The sequence below is a fragment of the Symphalangus syndactylus genome, chromosome 5 (assembly GCF_028878055.3).
Source record: "Symphalangus syndactylus isolate Jambi chromosome 5, NHGRI_mSymSyn1-v2.1_pri, whole genome shotgun sequence".
Classification (NCBI taxonomy): Eukaryota; Metazoa; Chordata; class Mammalia; order Primates; family Hylobatidae; genus Symphalangus; species Symphalangus syndactylus.
In genome coordinates this window covers 53,903,928-53,921,638 of record NC_072427.2, presented here as the reverse complement: position 1 = coordinate 53,921,638, position 17,711 = coordinate 53,903,928, and the positions used below count along the sequence as shown (strand labels likewise).

Sequence of the window (17,711 nt, the reverse complement as noted above, 5' to 3'; positions counted from 1 at the left end):
TCTCCCACCTCAGCCTCCCAAGTAGCTGGGAGTACAGGCACGCCACCACCCCTGGCTAATTTTTTGTATTTTTGATAGAGATGGGGTTTTGCCGTGTTGCCCAGGCTGGTCTTGTACTCCTGAGCTCAAACAATTCACCTGCCTTGGCCTCCCAAAGTGCTGGGATTACAGGTGTGAGCCACCATGCCCAGCCTTCTGGCTAATTTAAATTTTTTTGTAGAGACAGGGTCTTCCTATGTTACCTAGATTGGTTTTGAACCCCTGGGCACAAGTGATTCTCTTGCCTCAGTCTTCCAAGGTGCTGGGATTAGAGATGTGAGTCACTATACCTGGCCAGGGCTCACTTTTTAGGAAGGAGTTTACCTCTCCCCCACCAGCTGATATTTTTACCAAAAGTCATATGTTTTGGTTCCAAGTATGTTTATGGCAGTTATCCTGTTAGTGATCTGAACAGAAAAAATAAGAGTGCTGAGAGAAAGCTGTTCCTTCTACAAAAACTGAAGGATGCTGTCTTGGTTTCTGTCGCTACAGAACAAGTTACCAACCACAAATTTGACAGCTTGTAACAACACGCATTTACACTCTCACAGTTTCTGTGGGTCAGGAGTCTGGCCATAGCTTAGTTCTATCCTCTACTTCAGGTGTCACAAGGCTGTAGTCAAGGTGTTGGCTAGGGCACGCTGTCATCTGGAGCTGAGGTCCTCATTGGTAGAATTGGATCCATTGTGGTTGTAGGACTGAAATCCTGGGCTCCTGGAGGCTGCCCCTTCCTACAGGCGGTTCATTGGCTGCTTGCTTCTTCAAATTGGAGACCATCTCTTCAGGACGGTGCAGGGGGATGGAAAAAGGGAGAAGCAAATGGAAATAAAAAAAAAGCATGGTGGTTATATCAGACCAACTAGATTTCAAGACCAAAACTATAAAAGGAGACCAAAAAGGTCATTATGTAATGATAAAGGGGCCAATTCAGCAAGATGCTGTAACTATTATAAATATATGTATATATGCACTCAACACGAGAGCACCCAGATACATAAAACAAGTGTTACAGCTAAAGAGAGAGATAGGCCTTAATACATTAATAGATGGAGGCTTCAACACTCCACTTTCAGCATTGGACAGATCATCCAGACAAAATTAACGAAGAAACATCAAACTTAATCTGCACTGTAGACCAAATGGATTTAATAGATATTTCTAGAACATTTCATCTGATGGCTGCAGATTGTACATTGTGCTCTTTAGCACATGTATCATCCTCAAGGTTGGACCATATGTTAAGCCACAAAATAAGTCATTAAAAATTCAAACCTTGTTACTAAAAGCAGACAAGGACACATCAAAGAAAGAGTACTACGGGCCAATGTCTCTGATGAATATTGATGCAGATATCCTCAACAAAATATTGGAAAACTAAATTCAGCAATGCATTAGAAAGATTGTTCATCGTGACCAAGTGGGGTTTATCCCTGGGATACAAGGATGGTTCAACATATGCAAATCAATCGATGTGATACATCGTGTCAACAGAAGGCTAAAAACCATGTGATTATTTCAATTGATGCTGAAAAGGCATTTGATAAAATTCAGCATCCTTTCATGATAAAATCTCTTAAAACTGGTTATGGAAGAAACATACCTCAACATAATAAAAGCCATATATGACAGACCCACAGCTAGTATCATACTGAATGGTGAAAAACTGAAAGCCTTTCCTCTAAGATCTGGAACATGACAAGGATGCTCAATGTGGCCACTGTTATTCAACATAGTACTGGAAGTTCTTGCTAGAGCAATGAGACAAGAGAAAAAAATAAAAGGCATCCACATTGGAAAGGAAGAAGTCAAATTATCCTTGTTTGCAGATGATATGATCTTATATTTGGAAAAACCTAAAGACTCCACAAGAAAATGATTAGAGCCAATAAATTCAGTACAGTTGCAGTATACAAAATCAACATACAAAAATCAGTAGCATTTCTATGTGCCAACAGTAAACAATATGAAAAAGAAATTAGAAAAGTAATCCCATTTACAGTAGCCACACATGAAATTAAATAGCCAGGAAGTAACCAAAGAAGATCATTACAAAGATCTCTGTAACGAAAACTCTAAAATGCTGATGAAAGACATTAAAGAGGACACAAAAAATGGAAAAATACTTCATCTTCATGGATTGGAAAAATCAATATTGTTAAAATGTCCATACTACCCAAAGCAATCTACCGATTCAGTGCAATCCCTAGCGAAATACCAATGACATTCTTCACAGAAACAAACGAAAAAAATCCTAAAATTCATGTTGAACCACAAAACACCCAGAATAGCCGAAGCTCTCGTAATTGAAAAGAAACAAACTGGAGGAATCAGATTGCCTGACTTCAGATTATACTACAGAGCTATAGTAACCAAAACAGCATAGTACTAGCATAAAAACAGACACATAGACCAATGGAACAGAATAGAGAATCCAGAAACAAATCTGCACATCTATGGAGAACTCATTTTTGACAAAGATACCAAGAGCATACACTGGGGAAAAGACAGTCTTTTCAATAAATGGTGCTGGGAAAACTTGATATACAGAAGAATGAAGCTAGATTCCTGTCTTTTGCCACATAAAAGTTAAAAAAATTATGTTAAATATCTTCTCTGATCACAATGGACTGTAACTAAAAATTGATAACGAGGAATTTTGGAAACTCCACCAACACATGGGAATTACGATATGTTCCCGAATGACTAACAGGTCAGTGAAGAAATTAAGAATGAAATTAAAGAATTTCTTGAAACAAATGGCAATGGCAACACAGCATACGAAACCTGTGGGATATAGTGAAAGCCGTACTGAGAGGAAAATTTATAGCTCTAAATGCCTAAATCAAAGAAGTAGAAAAACTTCAAATAAATAACCTAATGATACATCTTAAGGAGCTGGAAAAGAAGGAGCTAACCAAACACATAATTAGAAGGACAGAAATAATAAAGATCAGAGCAGAAATAAAATGGAGTTGAAATGAAGAAAATAATGCAAAAGATCAGTGAAATGAAAAGTTGGTTTTTCTAAAAGATAAATGAAATTGACAAGCCTTCAGGCAGGCTAAGAGAAAAAGAAGACCCAAATAAATCAGAGGTGAAAAAGTAGGCATTACAACTGATATTGCAGAAATTCAAAGGGTCATTAGAGACTGTGAACAGCTATATGTCAATAACTTGGAAAACCTGGAAGAAATAGATAAGTTTGCAGGCTGGGCATGGTGGCTCATGCCTATAATCCCAGCACTTTGGGAGGCTGAGGTGGGTGAATCACTTGAGGTCAGGAGTTCGAGACCACTCTGGCCAACATGGTGAAACTCCGTTTCTACTGAAAATACAAAAATTAACGAGGCATGGTGTTGCATGCCTGTAATTCCAGCCACTTGAAAGGCTGAGGCACGAGAATCACTTGAGCCTGGGAGGTGGAGGTTGTAGTGAGCTGAGATCATGTTACTGCACTCCAACCTGGGTGAGTGTACCTAAAAAAAAGAAGAAAAAGAAATGGATAATTTCACAGGCACATACAGCCTTCCAAGTTTGAACCATGAAGAAATCCAGAACCCGAACGTACCAATAACAGGTAATGAGATTGAAACTGTAATAATAAAAAGTCTTCCAGCAAAGAAAAGCCTGGGACCCAATGAGTTCACTGCTGAATTTTACCAAACATTGAAAGAGGAACTATTACCAATCCTAGTGAAACTACTCTGAAAAATAGAGGAGGAGGGAATACTTCCAAACTTATTCTAAAAGGCCAGAATTACCGTGATAACAAAACCAGACAAAGACATAATCAAAAAAAGAAAACAGGCCAGTATCCCAGATGAACATTGATGCAAAAATACCCAACAATATACCAGCAAACCAAATTCAACAACACATTAAAAAGATCATTAATCATGACCAAAGTGGGGTTTATCCCAGGGATGCCAGTATGGTTCACCATATCCAAATCAATCAGTTTGATACATCATATCAATAGAATGAAGGATAAAAAACCATATGATCATTTAAATTCATGCTGAAAAGGCATTTGATAAAATTCAACATCTTTTCATGATAAAAACCCGAAAAAAACTGGTTATAGAAGGAACACACCTCAACACAATAAAAGCCATATACAACTGACACACAGCTAGTATCATACTGAAAGGTGAAAAACTGAAAGCCTTTCCTCTAAGATCTGGAACAAGACAAGGATGCCCACTGTCACCACTGTTATTCAATATAATACTGGAAGCCCTTGCTAGAGGAGTCAGATAAGAGAGAGAAAGGCTGGGTGCAGTGGCTCACACCTATAATCCCAGCACTTTGGGAGGCTGAGGTGAGTGGATCACTTGAGGTCAGGAGTTTGAGACCAGCCTGGCCAACACGGTGATACCCTATCTCTACTAAAAATATAAAAATTAGCTAGGCATGGTGGCGGGTGTCTGTTGTTCCAGCTACTCGGGAGGCTGAGGCAGGGAAATCACTTGAACCCTGGAGGCGGAGATTGCATGAGCTGAGATTGTGCCGTTATATTCCAGCCTGGACTACAGAGCAAGACTCCATCTCAGAAAACAAACAAAAAAAGAAGAAATAAAGGGCATCCAAATTGGAGATGAAGAAGCCAAGTTATTCTTGTTTGTAGATGATTGTTATATTTGGAAAAACCTAAAAACTTCACCAAAAAATGATTAGAACTGATAAATTCAGTAAAATTGCAGGATGTTAAATTACCATGCTAAAATCAGTAGCATTTCTCTCTCTCTCTCTCTCTTTTTTTTTTTTTTTTTGAGATGGAGTCTCACTCTGTGGCCCAGGCTGGAAAGCAATGGCACAATCTCGGCTCACTGCAACCTCTGCCTCCTGGATTCAAGCGATCCTCCTGCCTTAGCCGCCTGAGTAGTTGGGATTACAGGTGCCTGCCACCAGGTCTGGCTGATTTTTGTATTTTTAGTAGAGACGGGGTTTCACCACATTGGCCAGGCTGGTCTTGAGCTCCTGACCTCAGGTGATCCGACTGCCTCAGCCTCCCAAAGTGCTGGGATTACAGGTATGAGCCACTGTGCCTGGCCAAATCAGTAGCATTTCTATATGTCAACAGTGAACAATATGAAAAATTTAAATCAAGAAAAATAATTCCACTTATAATAGCTACAAATAAAGTAAAATACGTAGGAATAAACCTAACCCAAGAAGTGAAAAGATCTCGGCCATGAAAACTAAGACATTGATGCAGAAAATTGAAGAAGACACACAAAAAAGGAAAAGGTACTCCATGTTCATGGATTGGAAGAATCAATATTGTTAAAACGTCTGTACTACCCAAAGCAATCTACAGGTTCAGTGTAATCCCTATCAAAATACCAATGACATTCTTCACAGAAATAGAAAAAAAAAATCCTGGAATTTATATGGCATCACAAAAGAGACAATAGCCAAAGCCATCCTGAGCAAAAAACAAAACTGGAGAAATGTCATTACCTGACTTTAAATTATACTATAATCACTTCCTGGTCTTTTTGGGCTTAGATCAAGTGGAAAGTTTACTAGAAAGGTATAGCAAAACAGCATGGTACTGGTATAAAAACAGACACATAGACCAGTGGAACAGAATAGAGAACCCAGAAACAGATCCATACATCTACAGTGAACTCACCTTTGACAGAGGTGCCCGGAGGATACATGAGGGAAAAGATAGCCTCATTGATAAATGGTGCTGGGAAAATGGGACACCCATATGCAGAAAAATGAAGCTAGACCGCTATCTCTCACCGTATACAAAAATCACATCAAAATGGAGTAAAGACTTCAGACTATGAAAGTGCTAAAAGAAAACATTGGGGAGACTCTCCAGGACATTGCACTGGGTAATGATTTCTTGAGTAATAGCGTCGTAAACACAGGCAACCAAAGCTAAAATGGACAAGTGGGGTCACATCGAGTTAAAAAGCTTCTGCACAGCAAAGGAAACAACCCACAAAATGAAGAGACAACCCACAGAATGGGAAAAAATATTTGCAAACTACACATCTGACAAGGGATTAATAACCAGAATATATAATTAGCTCAAGCAACTCTATAGGAAAAAAATCTAATAATCCAATAAAAAGGGGCAAAAGATTGGAATAGACATTTCTCAAAAGAAGATATACAGATGACAAACAGGCAATATGAACAGGTGCTCAACATGATTGATTGTCAGAGAAATGCAAATCAAAACTACAATGGGATATTATGTCACCCTAATTAAAATGGCTTATATCCAAAAGACAAGAACAAATGCTGGCAAGGATATAGAGAAAAGGGAACCCTTGTGCACTGTTGGTGGGAATATAAATTAGCACAGCCATTATGGAGATTAGCTTGGAGGTACCTCAAAAAACTAAAAATAGGACTGTCATATGATTCAGCAATCCCACTGGTAGGTATATGCCGAGAGGCAAGAATATCAGTATGTTGAAGAAATATGTACACTCTCATGTTTATTGCAGCACTATTCTCAATAGCCAAGATTTGGAAGCAACCTAAGTGTTCTCAGCAGATGAATGAAGAAAATGTGGTATATACACTCAATGGAGTACTATTCAGTCATAAAAAGAATGGGATACTGTCGTTTGCAACAACATGGATAGAACTGGAGGTCGTTATGTTAAGTCAGGAACAGAATGTCATGAGCCAGACCCAGCAAAACAAACTTTGCATGTTCTCACTTATTTGTAGGAGCTAAGCAAATGAAAGTAATTGAACTCATGGAGGTAGAGTAGAATGATGGTTCATCAGCGACTAGGAAGGATAAAGTGGGGGTGAAGTGCAGATGGTTAATGGGTGTAAAAATGGAGTTAGATAGGCCTGGGCACAGTGGCTTAGGCCTGTAATCCCAGCTCTTTGGGAGGCCGAGGCAGGTGGATCATGAGGTCAAGAGACCCAGACCATCCTGGCCAACATGGGGAAACCTCATCTCTACCAAAAATACAAAAATTAGGTGGGTGTGGTGGTGTGAGCCTGTAGTCCCGGCTACTCGGGAGGCTGAGGCAGGAGAATCCCTTGAACCCGGAAGGCAAAGGTTGCAGTGAGCCAAGATCACGCCACTGCACTGCAGCCTAGTGCCAGAACGAGATCCGTCTCAAAAAAAAGATAGAATATATAAAATCTAGTACTTGACAGCATTACGGGGTGACTACAGTCAATTTATTGTCCATTTAAAAATAACAGTATAATTGGATTGTTTGTAACGCAACGGATAAATGCTTTAGGTATTGAATACTCCATTTACTCTGAAGTGATTATTACACATAGTATGCCTGTGTCAAAATAGCCCATGTAACCCATATATATATACACATACAACTAGTGTGTATCCACAGAAGTTAAAAAAAAAAAAAAAAGGGCAAACATCTGTGTCTCTTTTAATTAAAAATGGCTTTTTTTTTTTTTTTTTTTTTTTTGCCAGACAAGGGAGCTTCTGTCGCATAGGCAGTTTTCAGAATGGATGCCTTCCCCCAGTGTCTGAAATGCTCCCTTTTCCTGTTCTGGGAAGCGTTTTCTGACTCACAAATGTTGACAAGCAAAGGCGTTTTTGATTTTGATGCTCACAGTTATTATAATTATTATAAATTTGGCCAGGAGTCCCTATCAGTCTTTGAACAGCTGCCTTTTTTTTTGAGATAAAGTCTTGCTCTGTCACCCAGGCTGGAGTGCAGTGGCACAGTCTCAGCCCACTGCAACCTCCGCCTCCTGGGTTCAGGCTCTTCCCCTGCCTCAGCCTCCCGAGTAGCTGGGATTATGGGTGCCTGCCACCATGCCCAACTACTTTTTGTATTTTTAGAAGAGACAGGGTTTCACCATGTTGGCTAGGCTGGTCTCGAACTCCTGACCTCAAGTGATCAGCCTGCCTCAGCCTCCCAAAGTGCTAGGATTATAGGCGTGAGCCACTGCACCTGGCCGTGAACAGCTTTTTCTTTGAGGAAACAAGATATTCCAGGCTCATCTTGGTCTGCCCTGGCCCTTGAATCTACTTATTTTCCCAAGAGCCCTAGTGTCTTTTATTGGGAAATAGTTCTGAGAGACCAAAATCTGGGTGCTTGCTGTCAGATTGCCATTGATTCTAGGCCTTTCAAAAAACAGAGTAAGCAAATATATTCAAAAATAAAGTTCATAGATTTCCAATTTAAGTTGTTTTTCAAAATTTCTTTGATTTTTTTCCTCTTTTCCACTGAAAACCTTAATTATTATTATTATTTTTTTTTTGAGATGGAGTCTCGCTCTGTTTACCCAGGCTGGAGTGCAGTGACACTATCTCTGCTCACTGAAACCTCTGTCTCCTGGGTTCATGCTATTCTTCTGCTTCAGCCTCCCAAGTGACTGGGATTACAGGCATGCACCAGCACACCTGGCTAATTTTTTATATTTTTAGTAGAGATGGGGTTTCACCATGTTGGCCAGGCTGGTCATGAACTCCTGACCTCAAGTGATTTACCTGCCTTGGCCTCCCAAATGCCGGGATTACAGGTGTGAGCCACCATGGCCAGCCTAAAACCTTAATTTCTAATAACATTTAATACTTTATCATAAACACGTTTTATTGTATTTACATTGCTTTATTGTGCAACATGAAGTAGTTCTAAAATTGTGACAATATTACCAATACCAATAAATATAAGATTTTATTTTTCATTATAGTATATTCTATTAATGATATATAGTTCAAAAGTCCCTTGACATACTTTTCTTTGTATATGCATGGGTTAATTTGCTTGTTGCCAGTTGTAGGTTTTGCTTTTTTATGATTTAATTGTAATTTTTGAGGATGAAAGTCATGTATGTTTCAGAAGTAAAGACATATAAAGTATACTCACAATGTTGTTTTTTCTGTCCTGCTGCCTTTGTCCATGTCCCCTCCCCATTTCCCCGTAGGTAGTCATTGGTACTTGCTTTTGGTTTATCTTTTCAGAGCACATGCACGTGTCCGCGTTTGTGTGTGTGTCTTTTTTTTCTTTTTTTTTTTTTTTGAGACCGAGTCTCGCTGTTGTCACTCAGGCTGAGTGCAGTGGTGCGATCTTGGCTCACTGCAACCTCTGCCTCCTGGTTTCAAGGGATTCTCCTGCCTCAGCTTCCTGAGTAGCTGGGATTACAGGCGCCTGCCACCATGCCTGGCTAATTTTTTTTGTATTTTTAGTTGGGACGGGGTTTCACCATGTTGGCCAGGCTGGTCTCAAATTCCTGATCCCAGGTGATCTGCCCCGCTCGGCCTCCCAAAGTGCTGGGATTACAAGCATGAGCCACCTCACCCGACCACGTGTCTTTTTTCTTTATGTTACTTAAGAGGTAGCATAGTATTTACACTATTATGCACCTTTTCACTTATATTTCTTGGATGACTTTCATGAAATGTAAAATGATTAAGTCACTAATTTAGTAAATCTTTGATTTTATTACTGAGTGATTGAATACCTAAGGGGGATTGAGGTTTTTTTCCCATATCATTCTTTAAAAACTGCAGTGTGAGCGTGAGCACTCTGTAAGCTTATCTCATTTATCGTTGCCAGCTTGCATTCACAAGAGATGGGCTCTGTGGTCTGTGGAATGAAATGGTTAAAGATGGAGAAATTGTATACACTGGAACAGAATCAACCCAGAACGGAGAGCTCCCTCCTAGAAAAGGTAAGGGCCTTTAACTAGTGTTTTTTATTTTGTAAAGACCATTATAAAATGCATTTTATAGAAATTTTGTAATGTGCTATAGGAACAGGAGCTTTGAGCTTAACTCTTGGAAGTTTTGCTTTTTACTTTGGAGATTGTTGTCTAAAATGGTAGTTAATACAAGCTGCCCAGATTTTATTGTTTTATGTGAATTGAAGGCATTTTTATTGCAAAACCATCTTGCTGCATTTGTGGTGTTCTTCGGGGGTATATTAAACACTTTTTGGAAGCCTTTGGCCTGCAAGGAAATGCCATTGAACGATCTTATTTAGCATTGTAGTTCTGCATGCTCAATAAGACTGTCATTAGATTGTTCATAACAGTGGCTGTGTTTCAGAGTCCCCATTGAGGTTTAAAAAAAATGAGTGCTTGTATACACCCTAAACTTGTTGAATCTGAAAAGATCCTTAGTTGAGAACCATTGTTGAAGTTTGTTGGTCCCCCTACTTGAGAGTCATCAATGTGGATAAAGCTACCACTTTAGAAAGTATTTATTCTAAGTTGAAATAGCTCAGTTGGGAGAGCGTTAGACTGAAGAATTTTTTTTTTTTTTTTTTTTTTTTTGAGACGGAGTCTTGCTCTGTCACCAAGGCTGGAGTGCAGTGGCGCGATCTCAGCTCACTGCAAGCTCCACCTCCTGGGTTCACGCCATTCTCCTGCCTCAGCCTCCCGAGTAGCTGGGACTACAGGCGTTTGCCACCACGCCCAGCTAATTTTTTGTATTTTTTAGTAGAGACGGGGTTTCACTGGGTTAGCCAGGATGGTCTCAATCTCCTGACCTCGTGATCCGCCCTCCTCGGCCTCCCAAAGTGCTGGCATTACAGGTGTGAACCACCGCGCCCGGCAAGTATTTCTTCTTCTTTTGTGGAATGAATTGGGATGGTGTCCACTTGAAAATACATGGGGACCGGGCGCAGTGGATCATGCCTGTAATTCCAGCACTTTGGGAGGCTGAGGCGGGCAGATATTTGAGGTTGGGAGTTTGAGACTAGCCTGGCCAACATGGTGAAACCCCATCTCTACTAAAAAATACAACAATTAGTCAGGCATAGTGGCGGACGCCTGTAATCCCAGCTACTTGGGAGGGCAAGGCAGGAGAATTGCTTGAAGCCAGGAGGTGGAGGTTGCAGTGAGCAGATATTGTGCTCCTGCACTCCAGCCTGGGCGACAGAGTGAGACTCCGTCTCAAAAAAACAAAAAACACAAAACAAACCATGGGAAAAAGTATTAGTCTTCCTTTTCAGTTTCAATGGCAAGCAGAGTTACCCGTGTTTTTTTTTTTAATTTCTTATATTTGTTTGAAAATATTCACACACACACACACACACACACACACACACACACACACAATAACTGACAGATGTGTACAGTGAGTGGCTGCGGACCCACCCCTGTGTTCTGCCACCATATTTGGCTCCATATCCTGCTGTCTGTCCATCCACTGTTTGTTTCACCTAGCTCCTTAGACACTCATGTATGTAATTGATTCTAGTTCAACTTTGTTTTTGACTTTCAGGTAAAATTTATATATAATGAAATGCATCTATTTTGAGTTTACCATTTCACAAGTTTTGACAAATGTAACCTGTGTAACCCACATCTTTATCATGACTCTTGCTCAGAAAGTTCTCTGGTGTCCTGCCTCTTCTTGCCAGAGGCAGTAGCTGGCCTGATGTTTCTCCAGCATTGACAAATTGCGCCTGTTCTAGAACTCCATAAATGGAATCATGTAGTCAGGTTCTTCTGTGTCTGGCTTCTTTCTACTCTGTGTAGTGCTTTTGATTTTCATCTTTTTTTTTTTTTTAACAACATCATGGGTTTATATTTAATATAGCACTTCTCATCAGGAGGTGTTACTCAGTTAATATAAAGTTTTTTTTAACATTAAATCTTGTTTCCATGTCAATGTCCATAGTGTTTTTTTTTCTTTAACATTAAGTCTTTTCTCCATTTCAGTATTAGATACACTGAATACATTGTTCTAAATGATTTTTTTTTCTGCCCAGAGATAAAAGTTTCACTTTTTGGCTGACTATTGGGTATCTAAATACAATATTAACTTGGGAGATGACAAAAGTCTAATAAAAATACAGAGAACAGACTCAGTGATTTAGGAGGCAGTGATTACAACTGAACAGTGGCAATTTCCTAGGATTCTGGGCAAAATCCATTTATGTATCAGTTTGTTCCCGTTTCATGGAATCAACTCAGAAAGTAAAACTCTCCTACTTACTAATTCTTGGAAACTTTCAGACACCAAAGCTTACATTTAGTTTCAGTAGCACAAAGGTCTTCAGGGTGAGGTTTCATTCATTAGACCCTTCAAAGTCACATCTGTTCATTTTTTTCTTTCGTGTGTATACTCGCAAGCAAGTACAAATGCCTGTAATACTGAGAACCACACCTTTTAACAAGACAGCAGTTGCATCACTGGCTTCCACTGCCTTGACAACAGGCAGCACCAAAAGCACTGACATAAGGACTAAGGACAGTTGTGTTGCAACTGAGGTCATGATGTTGGGATCTTGAGGGCTGAATGTTCCAAATAAATGGTACATATAGAATTCTCTCTGACTTGAAATTTTCCCTTTCTGGACCTCCGGATGCTGAGGCTAAGAGTGTCCATATGACAGTGTCTTCCAAGACAGGAATCAGCAACCTTTTTATTTTTTTTATGTATCAGTAATTCATTCTGTATATTTTTAAAAGTTTTAACCTCTTGTTCCTAGCCCTCCAGTATTTGTTTATAAATTAAAACGTTTCCCAAAGTGTTTTCTGTGAAACAATAGTTCTAAAAGGTGCTCTAAGAAAAGCTAAGTACATAGCAAAATCCAAAGTATATGTTTTATTCATTACATTTGATGAATTTTTTTTGTTTGTTTTTTCCTCTCGAGAGGGAGTCTTACTCTGTCGCTCAGGCTGGAGTGCAGTGGCATGATCTTGGCTCACTGCAACCACTGCCTCCTGGGTTCAAGCAGTTCCCTGCCTTAGCCTCCTGAGTAGCTAGGATTACAGGCGCCCTCCACCATGCCCAGCTAATTGTTGTATTTTTAGTAAAGACGGAGTTTCACCATCTTGGTCAGGCTGGTCTTGAACTCCTGATCTCATGATCTGGCCACCTTGGCCTCCGACAAAGTGCTGGGATTGCAGGTGTGAGCCACCATGCCCGGCCCACATTTAATGAATTTTTTTGTCCTTTGTTCTTTTAAAAATCATGGTTGGAAAGCAGAGCATACTTGTTCTTTATGTAGATCCCAACTGATTGGGTTTGTTAGGGAGATGTTTTGACATTCAGTAAATGTTTTTCTTTTCCGTTGTTAAGACTATGAATATTTTTTATTTTCTAAGACAGGGTCTCAGAATTTGTAAAATTTGTAAAATTTGTAGCCAGATGTAGGGTAGGGGTGGCCTACTTTCTCTAAAGGGCCAGATAGTAAATATTTTAAGGTCTCAATGGACCCTATGGTCTCTGTCATAGCCATGGGACCTTGCAGCTATAGTGCCAAAGTAGCCACAGACAATACTATGTCAGCGGGCAGGGGACGTTCATTCTGTAAACTTTATTTATGGACACGAAAAGTCCACAGAATGTTTGCAAGTCACAAAATACTGTTTTTCTTTTGATTATTTTTCAATTATTAAAAAATATAAAATACGGTGGCCGGGCGTGGTGGCTCACACCTGTAATCCCAGCACTTTTGGAGGCTGAGGCAGGCAGATCACCTGAGGTCAGGAGTTCAAGACCAGCCTGGCCAACATGGTGAAACCTCATCTCTACTGAAAACAAAAAATTAGCTGGGCATGGTGATGCATGCCTGTAATCCCAGCTCCTCAGAGGCTGAGGCATGAGAATCACTTGAACTTGGGAGAATCACTTGAACCTGGGAGGCAGAGGTTGTGGTGAGCCAAGACTATCTCAAAAGAACAACAAAAGTAAAATACTTTCTCTGCTTTCAGACCATACACAATGAGGCTGTGGGCTGGGTTTGGCCCCTGGGCTGTGATTAGTGCTCCCCCTCCCCCACGCGCGCGCACACACACACACACACACACACACACACACACACACACACACACACACGTAGGGCAGAGTCTGGCATTTAGAGCCAGCACCTGTGCTCTCTGAGCTGTCTTCCTGGCCGGGTTCTACTCTGTATTCTGTGACCTGAGGTGTCTACCTTGGTAAACTGGAGGCTGTTTTAGTTTGCATTCCCACTGGCAATCTGTCACGTTTCTGTTGCTCTGTGTCTTTGTTAGCACTTGGTGTTATCAGTGTTTTTTAGTTGAGCCATTCTAGCAAGTCTAGTGGGATTTCATTGTGGTTTTAATATGCAATTCTGTGATGGCTAACAATGCTGAATATCATGTTCTTCTTTGCCACTCTTGTATCCTTTGTGAAGTTTCTGTTCAGATCTTGTGCACAGAAAAAACTGTATCTTGGAACCAGTAAAATAACCAAGGAGAGGTTGATTAAAGTTCTGTTTATAACCCTAGAAGATTCCTGCCCTAGGGATATGGGATGGCTGAACATAGGACACCGACACTGGACAGATGAAATAGCAGTTTATTAGTCACGCATGCTCACAGCCCTGGGGGTCGGGGACACCGCATGTCACATGGGGGCTGCACTTGGGAACAGAGTGAACCACGAGGGGCTGTGGGAGGCACATTTTGTAGTAAGAAGAGGGTGAGGTGACCTTGCTTCCATGGGAAGATGTGATTGGCTTGTTTGAATAACTCTGGGCCGGCAGGGATGAGCAGGCTGGGGTCGGGTCTCCGTGATAAGGAGGTTGTTTGGCTTTGGAATCTTATCCGTGGGAGCAGAGCTCGGGGGAGACTTGTGGTTAGGCTATTTGAGGCCTTCTTGATTTTACCAACGTCAAGGCAGCACGTAATATTTAGGCCACACAAGACATTCTTCTATATCTACTTTCTGTGGCACTTTTCAAAAGGTTTTGTCCTTAGTGTTTAGCAGTTGATTATGATGTGCCTCGTCATGGCTTCCTTTGGATTTATCTTGTTTGGGCTTTGCACAGATTCTTCCATCTGCCTAGGTTTATGTCATTTGCTGAACCCAGGAAGTTTTCAGCCATTAGTTCTTTGGATATTTTTTTCAGCATTCACCTTTTCTCTCCTGTTATTAACCTGTGGGGTCTGTGCTAATTCTAGGTAGTTAGTTTCAGAATTGAATTGCACTGTGGGACACACAGCTGGGTGTCGCAGAGAACTGGAGAATTGCTTGGTGCAACAGTCCATACATTTGGTGTCAGAAGTGTTGTAAACAGAGGAACTGTTTCCTTCGAGATTTTTAGATACTCATTATTTGTAACCTGGATGGGACATCATGTCTTTCACCGATAGAGATACATTTTTCTAATTATGTTGTTTAGACGTTTAGTCACAGCCTTCTATGACGGAATGTGTTTACACTTCAAGGTTAAGGTTAGTTCTCTCTTCTCTTCGCTTACTATGTGTAAGGAGTTTTATGACAGTTGTTTTTGACTGAAACTTGACATTGTCAGTGGCCTAAAGTCATTTTTCTCAGCTTTTCCTTTGTGTCGCAGTGCTCTTGAATTATGCTATCAGTAACAGTGCCCCTGCATAGCAGTGCTTCCCAGTTGGCAGTGGAGTAGGGCCTTGTAAAGAGTTAAAAGATTTTTGAATCATACTCCTGTTCTACACCCTCCCTTTTCCCGTGGATACACAAGCATTGGGACTCACTGGATAAAAGCAATTGGTATGAAATTGAAGTAGGTAAATAACAAAGACTTAAGTTTCTCAGTTGAGAAATGTACTAGGAAGTTGATGGAATATCATTTTGGAAGACATGCTTTAAATAATTTGTTATATTGGTTTCCTTTTTTTTTTTTTTTTTTTTTTTTTTTTGAGACAGAGTCTTGCTCTGTCACCCAGGCTGGAGTGCAGTGGTGCAATCTCAGTTCACTGCAAGCTCTGCCTCCTGAATTCACGCCATTCTCCTGCTTCAGCCTCCTGAGTAGCTGGGACTACAGGTGCCCACCACCATGCCCGGCTAATTTTTTGTCTTTTTAGTACAGAAGGGGTTTCACCATGTTAGCCAGGATGGTCTCGATCTCCTGACCTCGTGATCCACCTGCCACGGCTTCCCAAAGTGCTGGGATTACAGGCGTGAGCCACCATGCCCGGCCAATATATTGGTTTCTTTATGAAAATTATACTGGGTCTGTTACAGGTATGGTTGATGTATTTTATTTTTAAGTTGTCAAAACATTCAGTTAATGATGTGTGTTGTAACTTTTTGGGGAGGGACGTGTGCAGAGACTAATGGTATGGCATTCTGAAAAGCGGTTGCAGATTAAAAAATTTTTAATTCTGCAGACGATAGTGTCGAACCAAGTGGAACAAAGAAGGAAGATCTGAATGACAAAGAGAAAAAAGATGAAGAAGAAGCTCCTGTACCTGTATATAGGGCCAAGTCAATTCTGGAGAGCTGGGTATGGGGCAAGCAACCAGGTAATCTTGTGAATTTTGGCATTTTGGAAAGGTTGATCTAACACTCCCTTTCTAAATAACTTGGATGGATTCTTAGTATTTTTTTGGTAACAATTTATAAAAAGTAATTAAAAATTTTAAATATTGTGGTAAAACATACATACCGTAAAACTTAACGTTTTAACCATTTTTATGTGTACAGTTCATTGGCATTAAATATATTCACATTGTTACCCAGCCATCACGCTTGACTAATTAGAGACAGAATCTCACTGTGTTGCCCAGGCTGGTTCTGTGCTACTGCTGGCTTCAGGGGATCTTCCTGCCTCAGACTCCTGAGTTGCTGAGATTTCAGGTGTGAGCCATCGCACCTGGCACTACCTGTAACTTTTTGAGGAAGCAGTAAACTGTTTTCCACAGTGGCTACATTGTTTTACATTCTTGCAGCAGTATACTAAGGTTCCAATTTCTTCACGCCCTCACCAACACTTTTTCTTTTCTGATGATAGCCATCCTAATTTGTGTGAGTAGGTACAGCATCTCATTGTTTTGATTTGTATTTTCCTGTTGATTAGTCATGCTGAGCATCTTTTTACATGCTTATTGACCGTTTGTATACATTGACTGGAGAAATGTTTATTCAAATCCTTTGCCCGTTTTTTTTTTTTTTTTTTTTTTTTTTGGGAGACGGAGTTTGGCTCTTGTTGCCCAGGCTGGAGTGCAGTGGTGCAATCTTGGCTCATTGCAACCTCCACCTCCCAGGTTCAAGTGATTCTCCTGACTCAGCCTCCCGAGTAGCTGGGATTACAGGTGTCCGCCACCGTGCCTGGCTAATTTTTTGTGTTTTTAGTAGAGACGAGGTTTCACTATGTTGGCCAGGCTGGTGTTGAACTCCTGACCTCAGGTGATCCACCCACCTTGGCCTCCTAAAGTGCTGGTATTACAGGGATGAGCCACTGTGCCTGGCCCTTTTGCCTTTTTTTTTTTTTTTGAGATGGAGTCTTGTTCTGTTGCCCAGGCTGGAGTACAGTGGCGTGATCTCGGCTCACTGCAATCTCCACATCCCGGGTTCATGCCATTCTCCTGCCTCAGCCTCCCGAGTAGCTGGGACTACAGGTGTGCACCACCATGCCCAGCTAATTCCATTTTTTAATGGAATTAAAAAACAAAAAACTGCACAAGGAGTTTTTTGTTTTGGGTTATAGGAGTTCTTTATCATGGATGGACTTTCATAATCTCTTCCCTTTATCCAACCTAGTAAAACCCGTATATTTATTCTTTGCCTCCTTTTTTTTGTGTAATTCAATTTTTTAAATGTCTGATGCATTTTCGTTCCAATTAAAAATATACGTAGTATATTTCTTATAAAAATGTATAGATTATAAAAGCAGAAATTTCACCTGACTGCTCACCCCAATTTCAGTTTTCCTGTAAGAGTGAGCCACTGTTATCCCTTCGGTATGGATATTCAGACTTTTTTTTCCTTGCATGGACATACATATGTAAATGTACATATATAA

At 40.5% G+C, this 17,711-nt stretch overlaps 1 protein-coding gene across 6 annotated transcripts in view; it reads left to right on the top strand.

Moving 5' to 3' along the window:
* The window catches only part of HERC2 (HECT and RLD domain containing E3 ubiquitin protein ligase 2), a 223,973-nt gene that overhangs the window by 13,862 nt on the left and 192,400 nt on the right, over positions 1-17,711 (top strand). For 4 of the 6 annotated variants that reach the window (XM_055278481.2, XM_055278480.2, XM_055278478.2 and 1 more), the window contains 2 exons: positions 9,567-9,681; positions 16,078-16,212. In XM_055278481.2, the coding sequence (XP_055134456.2) occupies positions 9,567-9,681; positions 16,078-16,212 (250 nt within the window). Of the gene's footprint in view, positions 1-9,566; positions 9,682-15,125; positions 15,471-16,077; positions 16,213-17,711 lie in introns of those variants that run through there. The other 2 variants (XM_063640240.1, XM_063640239.1) reach the window with 2 other exon arrangements.